The 20,992-nt window shown below is 47.0% G+C and overlaps 1 protein-coding gene across 4 annotated transcripts in view; it reads right to left on the bottom strand.

Annotated features, from left to right (window-relative positions):
- Positions 1–20,992, bottom strand: part of LOC138246083 (bMERB domain-containing protein 1-like) — a 340,342-nt gene that overhangs the window by 107,920 nt on the left and 211,430 nt on the right. For all 4 annotated transcript variants that reach the window (XM_069200306.1, XM_069200307.1, XM_069200303.1 and 1 more), the window contains exon 5: positions 16,311–16,387. In XM_069200306.1, coding sequence (XP_069056407.1) covers positions 16,311–16,387 — 77 coding nt within the window. The remainder of the gene's footprint in view (positions 1–16,310; positions 16,388–20,992) is intronic.

The raw sequence follows: 20,992 nt of genomic DNA on the forward strand, positions 1-20,992 counted from the left end.
TAATGGTTTCCTATGAGTGTATGTGATTTTACATGCTATGATGCTGAACTACAGCTGGCGGTTAGTACTCTACAACAAATCATCCACGCTTTAGATGGCCCAGGCACAATGTCTCAGGATAAAATAAAAATGAGTCCTTGTGTAAACGCTGTGAAAACCTAAAAACTCCCTAAAAATCCTGTAGAAGGCACCCTCAGAGAACATCTTTAGTCTGTGTATTACATTGTAAATGTGACACTTTATTCTTTTCTTTTAATCCTCCAGGCCCCCCCACAGTCCAAGCGGCTCCCTGTCACAATTTACCTTTGGCTTACCACCCAGATTCGATGGGGATGGCGTGCAGCCTTTGTTCTTGTAAGTCCTGCTTTGGCCGTGGTAGGGGCGACCCCTTCCGGTAGCCACGGTGCTGCTGACAGTAGTACGCCACCACAGTCAGTGCCCTCCAGAAGGAGTCCCAGAGGAAAAACCCCGAAGGGAAAAAACCTCTTAGACAGGAACTCCTTAGAACAGAAGGAAGACATAAGAGAATAAGAACTTCGATGCCTGGAAATCACTGGAAGACAGGGGAATAAACAGGAGCAAAAACTGGAGTCCAAAAGAAGACCAGCCGGAGCATGACCACCACAGGAGAAGTGTTGCAACACAAAGAGAAGAATAATCTATCCCCTTATATACCCCTTGACAGGAAGTGACATGCAGCAAGAAGTAGGACTGCCATCTTGGATTGGGAAAGGGGCTATTGAACAAGATAGGAAAAAGAAACCATAGTAGTAAGGGTAACAGATGCATGCAGTGAAGGTGAAGGAGAATGGTATCCTGGGAAACAGAAATCACGGCTCCTCCAGGAAGAAGAAAGAAAACGGAGAAAGCCCTAGAATGGGGCACCAGGTAAGTGAAAGGACTGAGGGGGGGCGCGAGCCCCCCACGACAACACCCGCGCCGCGCATTATACGCGGTGAGGACTGCTGCCCAATCCAGGACATCCGGCTCCGCCGCAGTAAAGGAAACAGAGCGCGGACGGAAAAAAGGCCCGAGTGGAAGATGGCGCAGATGTCCGCGGCATGACAGTACGTACCCCCCACCTCAAGGCCCCAGGTTTGTGAGGATAAAGACAGAAAAAAAACGATAGACCAGAAGAGGGGCATGAACCAAAGAGGAGTCCTCCCAGGAGCATTCACTCACAGGATAGCACTTCCAATGGATGAGAAACTGGAGACGTCCACGGAAGAATCGGGAGTCAAAGATCTCCTGGACCTCATATTCAGGCAAGTCATCAACTAATTGAGGAGGAGGGTAGGAGAATTGTCTGTAAAAAGGATCAGGTACGTAGGGCTTTAGCTGAGACACATGAAACATAGGATGTATTTTCCAAGTCCGAGGCAAACGAAGACGAACTGAAACAGGATTGATCTTTTGAAGTATCAGAAGTGGTCCATAATACCGGGGTTTAAACTTGTCTTGGGACAATCGGAGAGGTAGGAATTTAGAAGAAAGACAGACTTTATCATTGATTTGATAAGACGGGACATCACAACGTCTTTTATCAGCCATCCTTTTCATGAGTATCTTAGTGGCTTGAAGATTAGAATTTATAACACGTTGGATACCACCTAATCGCCAAACAAATGTTGTAATGTCAGGGTGTGTAGATGATTCTCTGAGAATAATAGGAAAGGCCTTAGGATGGAACCTATTAGAACAATAAAATGGAGAGAACTTTGAGGTACTATGCACTGCATTGTTATACGAGAATTTGGCAAGTGGTAAATACATAGACCAATTACTTTGTGTAGCATTGCAGAAACTACGTAGATATTGTTCAAGACCTTGGTTCAGGCGTTCTGTCTGTCCATTTGTTTGGGGACTGAAACTAGATGACAGAGCCACGTCTATTTTGAGTGCCTTACAGAATTGCTTCCAGAAGCGTGAGATGCATTGGGAACCACTGTCCGAGACAATGACTTGAGGGAGGCCATGAAGTCGAAAGATCTCCTGAATAAAGATTTGACTTAATTCTTTTGCAGTGAGTAGTTTCCTTAATGTAGTGAAATGCGCCAATTTAGTGAATGAGTCAATTGTCACCATTATTACTTGATTCCCAGAGGGGGGCAGAGAACACATGAAGTCAGTGGATACAGTATGCCACGGAGCCGGTGGAACACGTAAAGGACGGGGCAACCCTGCAGGTCTATTATGAGGTGTATTTGCACGTGCACAGATGGGACAAGAAGTCACATAGCTTTCAGTGTCTGTTTTAAGTGTGGGCCACCAAAAAGAGTGAAGAAGAAGGTCTTGGGTGGCTTTGATACCACAATGACCTGCGATAGGGGAATCGTGGCACATTCATAGGGCCTCTGTTTGGACTGTTTTGGTAGGCAGGAACAATGCTTTCTTCTGATAATAGTATTACTTATCTTTATGTAAATGTGGACGTAAATTATTCATTTCATTTTTATCAAGGTTTGAAAACTCAGATTTGACTTTGTCGAGAAAGGATTGTACAAATCCGATGATTCTATCAGGTTCAATTAAGTTTTGCGCAGTAGAATCACTACATTCAAGATAGCGTTGTGACAGGTCATCTGCCAAAATATTTTGGAACCAGGGATGTAAATGTCGTATTGGCTGAAAAAGAAAGCCCACCGGGCTTGACGACTATTTTGGCATTGGAAGTTTCTTAAACACTGCAAATTCCGGTGATCCGTTCTCACCTCAAGGGGTTCTTTAGATCCCATAAAGAATTGTCTCCATTCCGTACAGGCTGTCTTTATTTCTCGTTCTAAGACTGAGTAATTGTGTTCCGAGTTAGACAGTAACAGTATATGGGAAAGGTAAAATACGGGGTGTTCTAACCCATCATCACTTTGGCCCTCATTACAACCCTGGCGGTAAATCCCGCTTACGGCCGTGCAGAAGACTGCCAACATACTGCTGCGGCCGCGGAATTCCGCTGCAGGTATTATGACCCACAGCCCAGAATCCGCCACAATACAGACACCCACACAAGTCCGCCACACGAAAGGTCAGTGATAAACTGGCGATAACAAAACCGACACCGTCACGCCAACAGGAATACGCCCACACTATCACGACCCACAAATCAACGTGGCGGTCTCTGAACCGCGGAAATCCATTGGCAGTACACACCAACGTGCTCAAAATACACACACATTTACAAAACACCACCACATTTGACAATTTGAAATACACACACCTGACACACATACACACACCACACCCACACACCCAATCCAATATAAAGTACACACCCACATCACCCACAAACCATTACTACCAGAATTTTGAAACCACGCCAGAGAGATACACTACCAAAAACAACACCAGCATCCACAGACACACAACACCATCACTTACGCAACATCCATGCACCTCAAACAACACACACCAACACCCCCCTCACACATCACAATACACACCACCTCACACATCACCCACACCACATCATGGCACCTCAACGACACCCCAGGTTCTCTGAGGAGGAGCTGAGGGTCATGGTGGAGGAAATCGTCCGGGTAGAGCCACAGCTATTCGGATTACAGGTGCAGCAGACATCCATTGCAAGGAAGATGGAGCTATGGCGCAGAATCGTCGACAGGGTCAACGCAGTGGGACAGCATCCAAGAACTAGGGATGACATCAGAAAGAGGTGGAACGACCTACGGGGAAGGTGCGTTCCGTGGTCTCCAGACACCGGATTGCTGTACAGAGGACTGGCGGTGGACCCCCACCTCCTCACTGTTGGACCTGGCTTTTTGACAGGGACATCCCCAAACTTTTTGCCTCCTTCCTCCTATTTTTTCTGACCTGTTGTTGTTGGCTTTTGACCTCTGGGCACTTTACCGCTGCTAACCAGTGCTAAAGTGCATATGCTCTCTGTGTAAATTGTACTACTGATTGGTTTATCCATGATTGACTATTTAATTTACTTGTAAGTCCCTGGTAGAGTGCACTACATGTGCCTAGGGCAGGTAGATTAAATGCTACTAGTGGGCCCGCAGCACTGGTTGTGCCACCCACTTCAGTAGCCCCTTAACCCTGTCTCAGGCCTGCCATTGCAAGGCCTGTGTGTGCAGTTTCACTGCCACTTCGACTTGGCATTTAAAAGTACTTGCCAAGCCTAGAACTCCCCTTTTTTCTACATATAAGTCATCCCTAATGTGTGCCCTAGGTAACCCCTAGAGCAGGGTGCTCTATAGGTAAAAGGCAGGACATGTACCTGTGTAGTTATATGTCCTGGTAGTGTAAAACTCCTAAATTCGTTTTTACACTACTGTGAGGCCTGCTCCCTTCATAGGCTAACATTGGGGCTGCCCTCATACACTGTTGAAGTGGCAGCTGCTGATCTAAAAGGAGCAGGAAGGTCATATTTAGTATGGCCAGAATGGTAATATAAAGTCCTGCTGACTGGTGAAGTCGGATTTAATATTACTATTCTAGAAATGCCACTTTTAGAAAGTGAGCATTTCTTTGCACTAAAATCTTGTTGTGCCCTTCAATCCACGTCTGGCTCGGTTTAGTTGACAGCTCCTTGTGCATTCACTCAGACACACCCCAAACACAGGGTACTCAGCCTCACTTGCATACATCTGCATTTTGAATGGGTCTTCCTGGGCTGGGAGGGTGGAGGGCCTGCCCTCACACAAAGGACTGCCACACCCCCTACTGGGATTCTGGCAGACAGGATTGAACTGAAAGGGGGCTTGGTGCATTTCTTAGACACTCTTTGAAGTCACCCCCACTTCAAAGGCACAACTTAGTATAAAACAGGGCCTCTGCCCTACCTCATCAGACACTTGCTGGAGAAGAAACCTGAACCAGAAACTACATCCTGCCAAGAAGAACTGTCTGGCTGCTCAAAGGACTCACCTGTCTGCTTTTCTACAAAGGACTGCTGCCTTGCTGTTGGCCTGCTGCCTTGCTGAACTCTTGTCTGGCTGTAAATGTGCTCTCCAAGGGCTTGGATAGAACTTGCCTCCTGTTCCCTGAAGTCTCAGGACCAAAAAGACTTCTCTCTTCCTCTGGGACGCTACTTGCGCCGAACTTTTCGACGCACAGCTTGTTCCGCGGCAAGAAAAACGCCGCACACCGACGCTGATCAACGAAACGTCTTTGGGACGACCGAAACTTTGATGCACGGCCTCGCAAGGACAACGCCGCCCGACTTCCCGGGAGAAATTGACGCAACGCCTGCCGTGAGATCAAAACTTTGACGCACGGCCTCGCAAGGACAACGCCGCCCGACTCCGCAGGAGAAATCGACGCGACGACTGCCGTGAGATCAAAACTTTGACGCACGGCCTCACAAGGACAACGCCGCCCGACCCCGCAGGAGAAATCGACGCGACGCCTGCCGTGAGATCGAAACTTCGACGCGCAGCCCCGCAGAACGACGCACAGCCAGAAAACAAGCAGGAAAATCTACGCACAGACCAGGGACATCTGGTACTCCCCGCAAACCACAGTAAGAGACTGTCCGCGCGCCGGAAAACGACGCCCGACTCCCCGCGTGGAAAATAACGACGCAAGTCCGTGTGTGCTGAGGAGAAATCAACGCACACACCAGTTTTCCACGCACCTCTTCTCCTATGGCCCTCTGAGGAGATTTTCCACCAGAAACCAGGTACTTTGTGTTTGAAAGAGACTTTGTTTACTTTCTAAAGACTTAAGACACTTTCTATCACTTTTCAGTGATATCTTTACAAATTCGTATTGCAACTTTGATCGTTTTGACCTGAATATACCCAGATAAATATTATATATTTTTCTAAATACTGTGTGGTGTATTTTTGTGGTGTTATGCTATGGTGTTGTATGATTTATTGCACAAATGCTTTACATATTGCCTTCTAAGTTAAGCCTGACTGCTCGTGCCAAGCTACCGGAGGGTGAGCACAGGCTGATTTTGGATTGTGTGTGACTTACCCTGACTAGAGTGAGGGTTCTTGCTTGGACAGAGGTCAACCTGACTACCAACCAAAAACCCCATTTCTAACACTCACCCACAACTAACAACATGGGAGGAGCAAGTCTTGGCTATACTGAGGGCCTCGCAGGAGTAGCAGGAGGACTGGACTCTGGTAAGTCAAATCTTTACTACTTTATCCCCACCCTACCTGCATGCCATCACATACTCCCACCCTTACCCTCTCACCCATCACCCCAACAACCCACAGATACCCCACCAACTCAACCCACACATATCAAAACCAAGCCCTGCATGTAACACCAATGTATGGACACCCATCACCCAAGCTTGTCCACTACAGAGACTCACTCATGCCCCAAAATCACCAATCACACAAGGACCAAGCCAATAATGCAAGCACTGGAGTACAGTGCCAACCACCTATTGCACACGATCACACACATACAATAATTATGCATTTACACCCCAACAGGACCCCTACCCAAAATCACCGAACAGGAGGTGCCAGACATATCCAGTCCCCCACAGAAGAGGCCCACAGTGATGACGCAGCTCTGCACAACTGGATCAAGATGACAAGGCTGGCCCATCTGGGACCTCGGGACAGTCGGTTTCCCTGACACTGACACAAACCACCACAGAGCCTCCCCCTCAGGAAACACTAGCAGAGCACCCACCCAGCAGGCCCATCCCTCTGTCCCCAGGACACGTCAATCAGCAGTGTGTCCACCACTACAGGGAACCCAGGCCAACCCACCAACCCAAGAATATCAGGGACATGGGGGCAGTGGGCACACGGTTCAGGGGACAGAGGCACAGGATAACAGGGAAACTGGGAGGGCTGCTGTGCGACAGGGGGCAGACAGGCCCAGGGAACCCACTCTCCACGAGGCCCTCTCCTCCATCATGGGAGCATACCACCACTCCCAGGAGGCAATGGCAACGGTACTGGCCAAGTTTCAGGAGACCCAGCGCATGCAGGAGGAACAGTATTTGGGGTTCAAAGTCCAGAGTCCATTCCTCCACCGACTCCTGAGAGGCCCTCAGGATGCAGAATCACCAAGACCTGCTCCTCCCATGTTGTTAGTTGTGGGGGAGGAGGTGGGTGTCCGCCACCAGTCCGCTGAACCGCCAGGTGGTGTCTTGAGGCCATGGAACGCACCTTCCCCCGTAGGTCGTTCCACTTATTTCTGATGTCATCCCAATTTCTTGGGTGCTGTCCCACTGCGTTGACCCTGTCCACTATTCTTTGCCATAGCTCCATCTTCCTTGCAATTGAGGTGTGCTGCACCTGTGATCCGAATAGCTGTTGCTCTACCCAGAAGATTTCCTCCACCATGACCCTGAGCTCCTCCTCCGAGAACCTGGGGTGTATTTGCCGTGCCATGGGGTGGTGTAAGTGATATGTGGGGTGGTGTGTGGGGTGATAAGTGTGCTGATATGTAGTGGTGTGTAGTGTGCGGTGCGTGGAAGTTCTGTGGGTGATGGTGTTGTGTGCCTGTGGGTGCTAGTGTTGTTGATGGTGGTGTGTCTCTCTCTGGCCTTCGTTCGTGATTTGTTGTTGTAAGGGTTTGTGGGTGATGTGGGTGTGTGTTTTATATTGTATTGGGTGTGTGGGAGTGGTGTGTGTATGTGTATCAGGTGTGTGTATTTCGAATTGTCCAATGTGGCTGTGTTTTGTATGTGTGTGTGTATTTTGAGCACGGCGGTATGTACCGCCAATGGAATACCGCGTTTGAAAGACCGCTGCGTGGATTTATGTGTCATGATAGTGTGGGCGTATTTCTGTTGGCGTGACGGTGGAGGTTTTGTTTTCGCCAGTTTATCACTGACCTTTGGTGTGGCGGACTTGTGTGAGTGTCTGATTTTTGGAGGATTCCGAGCTGTGGGTCATAATAGCTGTGGTGGGATTCCGCGGCCGCGGCGGTGTGTTAGCGGTCTTCTGCACGGCGGTAAGCGGCTTTTACCGCCAATGTTGTAATGACTGCCTAAGTCTCATTGTTATGCAGCCTGTGTATGTAATTGGGCTGTATAAGGTTTCCTCAGTCGATCAATCAGTCAGTAAGTTAAGTGGAGTATTCCTCTATTCCAGTTTTAAGCTAGGTCAAGTACAGAGGTTAAACACTTGAATAAAGTGGAATCAAGCATGGCAGTGTGTGGTATATTAGGAAAACCTGCAAAATGACATCCTGCCAATATCTGTAACCGGAGGCATGCATATGCTGCAGAAGAAAGCAAGTGATATAACAGGACCTAAAGTTTTCCATCACTGGGTCTGGTTTTCTGACCTGCCACTAGCGCAATAAACGGGAGTGCGCCTTTGCCCACCTCCTAATTTAGAGAATGTAGAGCTCCTTGCTGAGTAGACGAAGAGCTGTTTGACAAAAGTGCATTCACTGAGGCAGTGGATGCACTTTTGACAAAAATGAATGATGAGTGGGCCGCCATGTTACAATCCACTAAGAATACTTCTTTTTTTCAAAGACAAAAGCACCAAATCAGGGGCTTGTTTCCGAAAACCAAAAACCCAGTGTCCTCCATGCAAAGGGTCTTTTCCCTGTAAGTGGCAACCAGTGTTGATTCTCCATGCCTGGCATCAGGAAACCCATTTAAAATAGGACAAATGTCTTTGATGTACTGATGACAGGGACCCTGTGGTAGATAGACCACACTTATGATAGACTGCGGGCAGACTAGGGCCCAACTTCTAGTTATCATTAACTCAGCCATCCAGAGTTACTGGTAACTCCAGGAGGTGGAAGGTCTGGAATTACCAGGTACTACACCAAGGGACTCAGAATCAAGCCTTAAATGAAAAGGTCTGTCAGAATAGGAGCCCCACAAATTCAAGATATATCATCTCTTGTTGCCAAACTTGAAACAACCTGCTTTGATTTCAGCATTTGGTGTATTTCATTAGTATCTGCAGATGCCTTAAATACCTAATTACTTATTTATACTTTTTTTGCCACAGTCAGTGCCACTGACAGGCAAATACCAAACTACAATTCATATTTGTATGAACTAGGTCTTAATGGATCAAGTATTCAAATATATGAAGGGAAGATTCAAATGCATTCAGGAAAGTGCCTGGCTGTGGTGGAACAAACACAGTAGACAAAGTAGAGTGGGTTGAGTCCCTCTGGATTCAGAGTTCTCAACAAGGCTCACTACATCTATGCCCTTGGGGAAAGTCTTCTGTCAGACCTAGGCACCAGCTCAGATGTGACCTCAATACTAATGTGACCATCGGGTAGCCAGACTTCATCCTATTATTTTACATATATTCCATGGAGATTTCCAAGTGTACTATGAATTTGTTGATGGCCCTTTCCTGATGACACATTCTGCATTTAAAGGCTATGGCCTTTCTCAGCTAATGATATCACCCAACAGCACAACACTACTATCTTCAAGTATCTTTGTTAGATAGGCAGCTGAAATCTATCCTAAATGAAGCAATGAATGAATGTGTGGATACCACACTTCAGGTCATAACCGAACATTCATTTTTTTTTTTTTTTTTTTAAAGATTTCTTTTATTGCTTTATAATTGCATGAAAACGCATACAGAACAAAATAACTTCCCATCTTTTTATAACTCCCTCTCCCCTTCCGCACTTCCCATCAATTATACAGAGATATTTGTTCGGTTCACAAATGAGTCACTTATTTGGTCTCTTGTACGATCTTCAATAGAGATAACTTGGTCAACTATACATGATCTGACTCTGATAAATTTGCCTCTGCATCGGAGTTAGAAGTGTCAGGTGTTCTAAAATTGTCCAGTATTGTGTTCCAATGCTGAGCATTGTCTCTAGTTCCTAGGCCCCGGAGTGTTTCCCTTAGTAATACTGTCCCTTCAGTTTCCGCCCACTTGATTAATGCATTTCTCCAATGATTTATCTGTGGGCCCTTCGAATCTTTCCAGTGTGAAGTTATTTCTCTCCTTGCTAGTATCAGAGCCAGGTCTATGAATGATTTTATGCTTGCTGGGGCGGGGGAAATCTCCCAAAACCGCCACCATGGCTGATCGGGATAATGTTCTGCCCGTGCAAGTGCAGAGTGCTTCAAATATCCCCGTCCCGTAGTCCTCGATTAATGGGCAACTCCAGAGCATGTGCAGCAACCCTGCTGCTAGTTCTGAACACCGAAGGCAGCTGGCGTCTTCTACACCATAAATCTTTGATATCATATATGGGGTTAAGTAAAGCTCTGTGATAAACATATATGTTTATTAATTTAAACCTGGCATTTCTGAAAACTGTATATATGTGCATGGTTATTCTGGTCCACTGTGTGTCATCTATTGTAATATCTAGTTCCCCCTGCCATTTGGTCTTAAGTTTATTTAAGGGAAGACATGCGCTGGCTAGTACAGATGAATATATCCCTGATATCAATTTCCCTTGGTCTCCTATAGTGCATATTTGGTCACAGGTATTATGTCTGGGGGGTTCTTCTAGTCCTGTGCCCCATTGTTTACGAAGAGTCCTAGCAATTGCGTTAAAGGTTAGGAACAGCCCTGGTATTATCTGGAACCTTTCCTGCAGTTCTGCATAAGTGCACAGTTTCCCATTATTATATAGAGCCCCTATGGTGTCGATCTGAAGTGCCATGAATTGGGTGATACCCCTTATCACATGATTTCCTGTGACGGCTCCTATACAGATCAGGGGGGCCTCTGGTGAGTACGGTGTTCTGGTATGTGTTCGTTTTAGGTATTGTTCCCAGCAGTGACGCGATGCTTCCCATTCTATCTGAAGTGGTTTATTCTGTTTCTTGGGGTTTAGTAGAATGCCCAGAATTCTATCACGGGAGCAGTGGAGAGGGGCTCTCAGTGCTTCCCCCACTGGGGGTGCTCTGATGAATCGTGCTAGCCATTGGAGTTGGCTCGCCCAATAGTATAATTCAAAGTCAGGAACAGCCAAACCACCTTCTGCTGTTGTTCTCTGGAGGGTGCGCAATGCTATCCTTTGTCTGTTGGTTCCCCATATAAATCCTGTTATTTAAGGACGAAACTGTTTTAAATACCACCCTCGGTATAATGAGTGGGATGGTTGCGAAGTAATATAACATTCTAGGTAATTCTATCATCTTAATCAGTGCAACTCTCCCAGTGACTGCTAGCGGAAGAGTTTGCCAGAATATCATGCTGTTTTTAATACTCCTAATCGTGCTCTGAATGTTCCCTTCTAGTAAATCCTCAGCGGAGTGATAAATATTGACCCCTAAATATTTGAATGTGGATGGGGACCACGGGAGACCCCGATTGTCCATTGGTTTTTCGATACCCCTAGTAGCTGGAAAAATGGACGACTTCCCCCAGTTTATCCGTAGCCCAGATGCAGCCCCAAAGTTGTCTAACATTGTCATTGCCCCTGGTAGATCGGTCTCTGCGTTCCGGAGGAAGAGTAACATGTCGTCCGCATAGAGAGCAATATGATGCGTCCATGCATTGATTGTAATGCCTTTGAAGAACCTCTGGGACCTAGCTGATTGGGCGAGAGGCTCAACTGCCAACGCAAAAAGCAAAGGTGATAGCGGGCAGCTTTGTCTTGTACCCCTACCTATGGCAAAGCAAGGGGATATTGTACGGCCAGTGCACACTCTCGCTGTGGGGTTTGTGTAGAGAAGCCTCATCCATTTGACGAACCCTTCTCCTAGTCCTAGCTGCAGCATCACTCGTTCTAGGTAATCCCATCGTAGGCTATCAAAAGCTTTCTCGACATCTATCGAGATGATTACTGCTCTATTGGCGTCAGAGGGCAGGGCATGAAGGAGTGAAATCAATCGACGGATATTTTGGGCGGTGCTTCGCTTTGGGATGAATCCCGATTGGTCCTGATGAATTAATGAGGACATGTATGGTAGAAGTCTGTTAGCTAGTACCCTGCTTAGTATTTTATAATCTAAGTTCAACATTGATAGTGGGCGGTACGATCGAACTTCTGTAGGGGGTTTGGTGGGTTTCAGAAGGGGAATCATTATGGCCTCTGTAGTGGAAGGAGGCAAGCTGTTGTTATTCCATGCCTCTGCATATAAGATGCTGAGCTGAAAGGTTAATGAGTCCTGATACGTAAGATAGAAATCCAAAGGGAGACCATCCTGGTACCTTGCCCCTTGCCATACTCTGAATTGCAGTCTTTATTTCTGTAAGCGATATGGGAGTCGCCAGGGCTATCCTATCTTCCCCTTGTAATGCCGGGAGGTTGAGGTTCCCCAGATCTTGTAATTGAGCATCGCTGAGTACTTCGGTGGGGGGGGGGCATATAGCTCTGAGTAATATTTAAGAAAGGTGGCATTGATCTCCTTCTGTCCGTATACTTTAATACCCGGGGTAGTCTCTAACTCCACCACTATGGTTTGATGTTGGGGCGGTTTGGCCAGCCAGGCCAGTAGGGCACCTGCTCTGTCGCCCTCTGTATGTTGCTTCTGCAAGAATTGTTTGTAATCGAAGCAAGACAATCTAGTGTTAGTTTCTATTAATCTAGCCCTTGTCTTTTCTAGTTGTATTGAGAGGTCGGGTTGTGTTGGGTACTTACGTTCGAGATCCCTAAGGGAGTTCTCGAGATCGGTTAGTTCTATCTCTAGCACCTTCCGTACTCCCACAGTTGTGCTAATACAATATCCTCTGATCACTGTTTTAAAGGAATCCCATTCGACAGACCTGGACGAGGCATTCCCAGCATTGTTCTTGAAGAATTCTGTAATTTCTAAAATCTAAAAGCCTCGTCTTCAAGTGACTCTGCTCTCAGATGCCAAGTGGGAATCAAAGGTCTCTCGCCGCACCAGGCCAACGAAATCAATAAGGGATTATGATCTGAGATGGTGCGGCCAAGATACTCGGCCTTTGCCACCACAGACTGCACCTCTGGAGACGCCAAAAAGGAGTCCAGTCGTACATGCAGGTCGTGAACTGTTGAATAGAAAGAGTATTCTCTATTGGGGGATTAAGTTTGCGCCAACAATCCGTTAATTGCCAGTGTTTTTGCCACTGCTGGAAGTGCAGTGCTGTTTTATGGGTTACGGATTGTGATAATGGTGGGTGCGATCTATCCATTGCGGTATCCATTACACAATTAAAGTCTCCTCCTATTAACGTAGTATTAGTGAGAAGCGTGCTCATGATCAGTGATAATCTGTCTAGGAATCTTCCCTGTTCGTGATTTGGGGTATATAGTTCAGCAAGAGTTACCTCTCTCCCGTCCAATCGACCAGAAATCACTACGTATCTCCCCTCAGTGTCGATCAAGGTATGGAGAACCTGTAATGGGACGCCTGGTCTGACCCATATCAACACTCCCCTTGCAAACGCTGAGTGGGTAGTGCAAATATTTGTCCCCTCCAGCGCTTTTTCAAGGCCTTGATCTCCTGCTCCAACAAGTGAGTTTCTTGTAAGATAGCTATGTGCACTCCCCTTCGTTTAAGATAGCTGTGAACCTTGTACCTCTTGGACATGTTATTTAGTCCCCTGACATTCCATGTGATTATCTTGTATTCTGTGGTCATAGTTTAAGGAGGGGTGTAGAGGCGGTCCGCTAACACCGCTCTATTACTACTACTGGACATACCTATTGAGTTTCGTAATCTAAGGTGTGAACCGTTTGGACTGCGAGATAGATGTGCCTGATAAACCCTGAAAACAACACAACCAAAATCAAACCCCCTTTGTAACTCCCTTTCCCCAGGACCGGTACCTACAACTCTCCCCGTCCAAACCATTACAACTATTGTAATCTTAATTATCAACCTATTGGAGAGAGGCGTGCCAGAGACCAATAGGCAGCGCCCCGGACCCTTCCCCAGGCCCGATCATGTGTAATGTGCCGGTTAAAAATGACTTCTAGTTTCCTATCACTCTATATTCACGGTTGGGTTCTATCAATATCCCTAAACAGATTGAGGTTCCCCCACAATTGTCCGCTCACTTGCCAACTCGTTCTTTTAGTGAGGTCTAATAATCTCATCCGCCGTTCTTGGGGTGATCAAAGGCAAGCCGACGAGAGTGTCCTGGGAGGATATTGAGGAATGTTCGCAGTTTGAGTCAGCGTCTGATGTAGCATCTGGGATCCGGTGTGTATGGAAGTCTCCCCCGCTTAACGCTGCTGCTGTTTCCATCGCATCACGCATCTCCTGTTGTGACTGACGTTTCGATGGAGCCGCTTCTGTGGCCTTCTTCTGTGATCTTCTACGTTTCTTTCTGGGATTTCGGAATGTCCTGTCACGGGTTGCTCTGCAGTGGATGTTCAGCGATTCAAGCCATTCCATCGCCAGCTGAGGTGTGAGAAAAAATGGGTTCTGTTCGTATTCCACTCGGAGTTTTGCTGGAAAGAGCATGGCATATTTTATACCAAGCTCACGCATGGCTCGTTTTACTGCGATGTAGGATGCCCTTTGTGCCTGTGTTTCTCTCTTAAAGTCTGGGAATATCATAACCTTTTGGCCATCCATTTGAATCTCTCCTAGCTGGCGGGATTGTGACAGTACGTAGTCTCTATCTTTGTGGTGGAGTAATCTAGCGATTATTGGCCGTGGTCTGACTCCCGATGGGGGCGGTCCGCCAGGGATCCTGTGGGCTCGTTCCACCGCAAAAAATGGTGAGAAGCCCTCTGATGCTATTGTGTCCCTAAGCCACTGTTCTAGGAATACTTCTGTATTAGCTGCGGAAGCCTACGCCCCCTCCGGGACCCCCACCAATCTGATATTGTTCCGTCCGGCTTGGTTTTCTGCATCCTCTGTCCTTGCCTCCAACGTTTTCAGCCGGGTGATCAGGTCTTTAATTTCTGAGGATGAGTCTTTGTGCGCCGCTAATACCCCTGTCAGCGTAGTCTCATGCAAACCCACTGTTTCCTTTAATTTACGGTGGTCGTCTCGCAAAAGGGAAAGATCTGCGGTGAGGTTATCGATTTTACGCTCAAGCGCTTCTTGGGAGTCTTTAATGGCCAGCAGCACAGTGTCCAGAGTTGTTTCTTGTTGTTCGTGCCCCGTTTGTGATTCTCTGGTGGGCGTTGGGGGTGGATTCTCAGTGTGTGAGGAGTCCCCCGCTAGTGATTTGTCTTGTTTTTTTGGTTTTACCATTGTAACAGGTCTCAGATGCTTCTCAATTTTTGAGACCTTCGGTCGTTATTATGGCATAGTTTAAGCTTTGGGCCTTGGTTGTGGCACTACGCTGCGTTTGCTGATGTTCCGCTTCGTACTGTTACTCTCGTCATTATTGGCAAGTGTCCTTTGTGCCCTTCAATGGATGGTGTGGGAGATCTCACCTCCACGGGACCTTTGTATTTTCTCAGCCGATGTCCGCGGCTGTAGCTGGCTCCCTGTTCTGTCGCGGTCGCCATTTTGTGTTGCGGCAGCCGCAAAATTGTCAGGGGGAGTTTTTCGGGCGATCACTGCCCCAAAGTGGAGCGCCTCGGTTCCTACTTGTGCTGTATGTTCTCCAATCGCTTCTCTATAATTTTTAAGACCTCCAGTCGTTATTATGGCAGGATTTAAGCTTCGGGCCTGGATTGTGGCCTGAGGGCGCCGCCCTACGCAGCATTCGCTAATGTTCCGCTTCGTAATGTTGTTCTCTCCATTGGTGGCGAAGGTGTCTGAGCCCCTTGTGTCCTTTGATGGATGGTGTGAGGGTCCTCACCTCCACAAGACTTTCTCAGCCGAGGGCCGCAGCTGCAGCGAGCTCACTGTTCTGTCGCGGCTGCCATTTTGGGTTGCGGCAGCTGCGAAGTTTTCGGGGGGTGTTTTCCGGGCGATCTCTGCTCCAGGGTGGAGCGCCGCGGTTCCTACTTGTGCTATATATTCTCCGATCGCTTCTCTTCAATTCCCAAGACCTCCGGTTGTCACTATGTCAGGATTTAGACTTCGGGCTTGGATTGTGGCCCGAAGGTGCCACACTATGCCGCATTTGCTGATGTTCCGCTTCGTACTGTTGCCCTCGTTGTTTGTGGCGAAAGTGTCTGAGCCCCTCGTGCCCTCCAATGAATGGTGTGGGGGCCCTCACCTCTACGGGACCTTCATATCCTCTCAGCTGCGGGCCGCGGCTGCAACGGGTTCACTGCTCTATCGCGGTCGCCATTTTGAGTCACGGCAGCCGCGAATAACCGAACATTCATAACCTAACATAATACACTAAAACAGCTACTTCCCCAACATGACAAAATTTCAAAAGACAGGGCAGCCAACTGAAATTGGGAAACTTCATTCCTCACTGTTGGCCCTCATGGCTACAAACCAGTCCATACAAGTGGGTATTAGCCTCCATGATGGCAGCTTACGCTTGACAAAGACTTCTATACCAAAGGGGGTGGTGAGGCTGGAAATGCCTATCACATGAAATACAGAACAAACCCCTGGTTCTACTCACTAGACTTGTCCTTGAAGCAGCTTTTGGAGAGTTTGGTGTTAAGGAATTCAGCCATTTCTTTGTCTTCTTCTTTTTCCCTGTAAGCATGAAAAGAGTTATTAGACTTCAAGCACATGTGGTACGAGACTACATCTCTTTTTTAATGAGAATCTCTACTATAAAATGCGAAAATGAGGCCGTCGGTAGAGGACTGTATTCAGTCTGGGGCGTTCACTTTACAATTCATTGTAGTCTGGGACTCATAGTCCACTGTTGTCATTTAAGAGAACCAACACCACATCCCGCACAATTCATAAGTTTATTAAATGTAACCCGATGTCCGGAAAGTCATGGTCATGGTACTAAAAAGCACTAGTAATGTCAGTATAGTTGTTTTTTTACACTGGCTGCAAACATACACATGCCAGCAACAATAAATGCATGCCACACCAACTCCTCTTGGGCCATATGTACGAACACTTTATCCCATAGACACAGAATGGGTAAAAACCTTTGCTACATCTGGCCCCTTGTATCAGTCTTTCACTTACATGTTCACACGCTTAACTTGCTCTTTCTCTCATGCTCAGTCACAGTTTCACACTCTAATTCACACATGCAGACACAAATACGCAAACACCTAAACCTGGCCAGCCGCATGACCATGTTGTATTTTTACCCTCTGGGTGTCTGGCTCTGTTTGCACTGTGGTCTTTGGCCCTATTATCCCCCACTGAACTAGGAATGTATGTTGGCACTGATCAGGGTACAGCACATAGGGTCTGTAATGCTCATGCTAATTTGTGACAGTTAATTTATATGTGACTTTCTGGAGTGTGGGTTTCAATCTTTAACAGGGAGGTTTTGAGGACACAGGGCTTTTGATGGTGGTACCGATGGACCTGGTGTGTGGTTTGAGATTTGAGGTTGTCGTCTTGGTTCTGTCTATGCTAGAGGGGAAGTTATGGGTATTGGACAGTAAATTTTGTGCCACAGTGAAAGTAGTATTGTTGAGGTAAGGGGGTAGGTGGGTACCCACCCATGCTTTGATAGCCTTGGATTTTCTGTGCAGACTCCCAATTTTCTCCAGAGAGACTGTTGTGGGCATGAAAATAGACAGTCTATGCCCCAGCTGATCCGAGATTGTTGAGTTGGCATTAGGGAGTTAATGAGTCACTGTCTTTTACAGATCTTGTTGCAATAGGTTGCTGATTTACTGTTGTATATTATTTCCTACCCTACCTTCTCCCTCGGCCAGGTGTATGACCAGTATGGCCTTATGCACTCTGGGTTATCCCTTCAGACCTGTCACTCTTCTCATCCCTCCAATCCTGGCTGTCCTGTTGCTCCTTTATGTTTTTTAGGGTCGAGCCTGCGTAGCATGTTCTTGCGCATTCGTATCGCTTGCGAGACGCTGTAGTAGTTAGAAAAGGGCTCAGAGCCCCGCCCATGTCACGTCAGTGTCTTTCATTGGTTCGTGGGCTTGCCTTTTAAAAGCTGCTTGCTTCCATTAGTGGAAGGCATGCATACGTGATGCCTTTCCGGTGGTTGGCCCTCCTCGAGCGCAGTGACCAAGTACTGAAAACATATGAGGCTCGCTGTTTTCCATCCAGTTTGTGGAATACTTTTTCTCTTTTTTCGCAGCGCGATCACACTTGTTTAGCAGCGTGCTCGGGCTCGTTTTTTTTCCATTTAACGAGGGAAGAAAAGAATGGTTGGGAGTTTACAACTGCTAATAGCTCTAACTCAGAGAAATGCGAGCCCCGTTGCATTGCAAATGCTTGTTTATCTTCTCCTCTTTGTCTGCGGTGCAGCCTGTATGAAAAATGTGCGTTCTTGGTGGTCCCTTTAGATCCTGCTGCAGATCCTGGGTCTATCCCAGCCCGTTGTTCTATCTGATACAAGGCCTAGTGCACTCTCAGTGCTCCCTATAGATTGTATCACTATGATTGCCTTTTTGTTTTTTTTCCCTAAACATGTCTTGGTATGGTGGTGATGTGGCCATATGTTATCCTGCTGGTATCCATTGAGCACTTGTGATTTCTAGATAGGACCTTCTTAGTGCTCTTGGAGCGAATGGGGAGAAGGATGAGGTGAGGAGCGCCAGTTAATGTGTCTCTCCATATTTCAAATGGTACCGGGTGGAGTGATGATGAAGGAAGATTCACCATACATTACAGGACACATTAAATGGTTACCCAAGTACCATCCTGCTCATAACAAAGCTCTATGTGCGATAGGTAGCTGGGGGTGACTGCCTGAACAGTTCCTTGTAATACTTGTTGGCGAAAAAGCAGACCTACCAGCCAAATAATGGAGTTCGGTTTTCTAAAAAACAGAAATTACTGGAGGTGATTAGTGCTGTGGACTCTTGCCACCTCTGAAATGTAGAATGTTGATAGAGTGCTGGTGAAATGTATTCGGCTGAGAGCACTAGACCCATAAAATTCTCTAGACCAGTGTTTTATACACATCGCCCGCCAGTGGGAGTTTCTCACACTCTTTCCAGTGCAAACTCCTGACTCTACTTTCCCATGGGAGCTGGCTCGTTAAAATGAACTTTCGTCAAAAGACCTTTGGTGTAGAAGACTAAAACATAAAATTACACGAAGGGGTACAAATAAGGAAAAAGGAACCGGGTAAAAGCAATATTGACATAATAGAATAACATTAAATGCTAAAACGAAAAGAAGTAAAAAAAAAGTGCAGAGATAAAAAGATTAAGTTGAGACCTAACAAGTAAGAGAAAAAAACAGGCAGCATGCTTAGAGCAGAACATTTCATTCACAATTTGCTCCTTAGGGCCTGGGTGGCCATGTGATCTTGCTGAAGCAAAAATTTCAATGACAATTTCCAGAGGTGAGGCGCTGTTCAAAAGAGAAAAACAGAAAATTGTGGCCTGATGGCTTGAACAAATCTCAAATGAGTGCTTGGAGCTGCATTCCAGACCATTTTATGCCCACTATGCCACTCTAGACAGAGACCTGTCATATGTAAACCAGTCTAGGTCATGCTCCAATAGAAACCGTCCAGCGCAATCTGCTCTGCCATGTCCCCTCTAGATGGGAACATAAACAACCCCAGTCTGGAGTAGTAGCGGCTTCCATGCGTACTGGCTAGGTGCTGATGAAGGCTACTTACCATTCACTGGGAGCAGTGGTGTAACATAAGCCCCCGCAGCGCCCCCCCCCCCCCTGCACGGTGCAGGGGAGTCCCGAGCTCCATGGGCCCCCGCAGCAAAAGTGGTAGATGGCGGGCTGGGGAAAAGTGGCCTCCTCCCTGTACTTTGCAAGGCAGCCTGGGAGTGCCACGCGCTGCCCCTAGCAAGAGAAGTGCTTCAATGGGAAAATACAGTTAGTCATAAAATGGAGGGCGGGGCTGTTACATGGTGAGACTAAGAAGTGAGTCATTTTAAGGAACTGCCAGATTTTCAATGTGTGAATGGTCATTAGTGGTATCTTTTCATATGGCGTAATCGTGTACTTGAATGTGCAAAACTACTAATTTAATATTCTCTTTTAACTTCCATTCCTGAGGACGGAGGCTCCCATGCACAGTAGTCCCCTGTCCCCCCCTCTTTCCATGCCTCTCCTTCCCACTGTCAGCATCTTGCCTGCACAGTATTGCCTATCAATCTGCCTGCCGCCCCCCCCCCCCCCCAATGCAGGATGCTACCTGACCTGCTAACCTCACCTTTCTTTGCATTCTTGTACGCACACTCTTACAATAAGCTATAAAACTACGGATCTCAGAATACCACTTGGAAACCAGGACTAGAGGAGGTCACCAAACATGGCATGACCAGAACGGTAAGAAATTCTGGGCAGATACCTCATTTCTCTGCCCCTCCCCCTCCGGCCTCTCTATAGGACAGGGGTTACTCTGCTGTGCTATGAAGTCGCATGATATTAGTAAATAATTTCGTTTTCTTGGGTCTACAACCAGAATTTGTTACGAATAATACAAAACTATATCAGTATGGTAAGCTGTAAGGCTAATGGGAATCCAGGAATGCTTGAGGCACTAAATCTCCCTCCAGACACAACAGTCATGAGACATCTGTAGTGTTCCCAACAAAGCCTATCTTGATGTAGTCATGCACTGGTTTTTAAGTACTGAGACATCAATGACCTCATTTACAAGACCTGTGTCGCAGGGCGGTGCAACAAGTGCTTTGCTGCACCAACCTGCACCATAGGGAAAGGGTAGGAATGCACCATATCGACAAGATATGGTGCATTTCTGTCCTCTTCCCCTGCGCTGGTGCACAAATTGCTGGCAAGCACAAACGTAAGCACCCTTGCACAACAGTGCAAGGGTGCCTGCGTTGTGAGGATGATTGTTTATGTGCAGGAAGGAACACCTTCCTGCACAAAAAAGCAATCACAAGAGGTGTTTTTCTGTTTCTGTGTGTGCTGCAGAATGCAACACACATAGAAAGAGGAACAAATTAGGAGAAATAAAGATATTTCTCCCGGTTGCGTCATTCTTACACCAACCCGAAGTGCCGTAGAAATCTGACGCATTCCCAGGCTTTTAAATCTCTTACTGTGTCAGATTCCTGTGGGTTCCATGGGTGTTTTGAAGAAACACCCCAAGCAACACCCATGGAACGCCCCTTTCACACAGTGTTATGTGTTAAAGGGGTCCATATTTACAAGGCCATGAAAATCCACGCTAGGTGCTTTGCTGGCCTGGTAAAT

This window comes from Pleurodeles waltl, chromosome 7 (genome assembly GCF_031143425.1).
Source record: "Pleurodeles waltl isolate 20211129_DDA chromosome 7, aPleWal1.hap1.20221129, whole genome shotgun sequence".
Lineage (NCBI taxonomy): Eukaryota > Metazoa > Chordata > Amphibia > Caudata > Salamandridae > Pleurodeles > Pleurodeles waltl.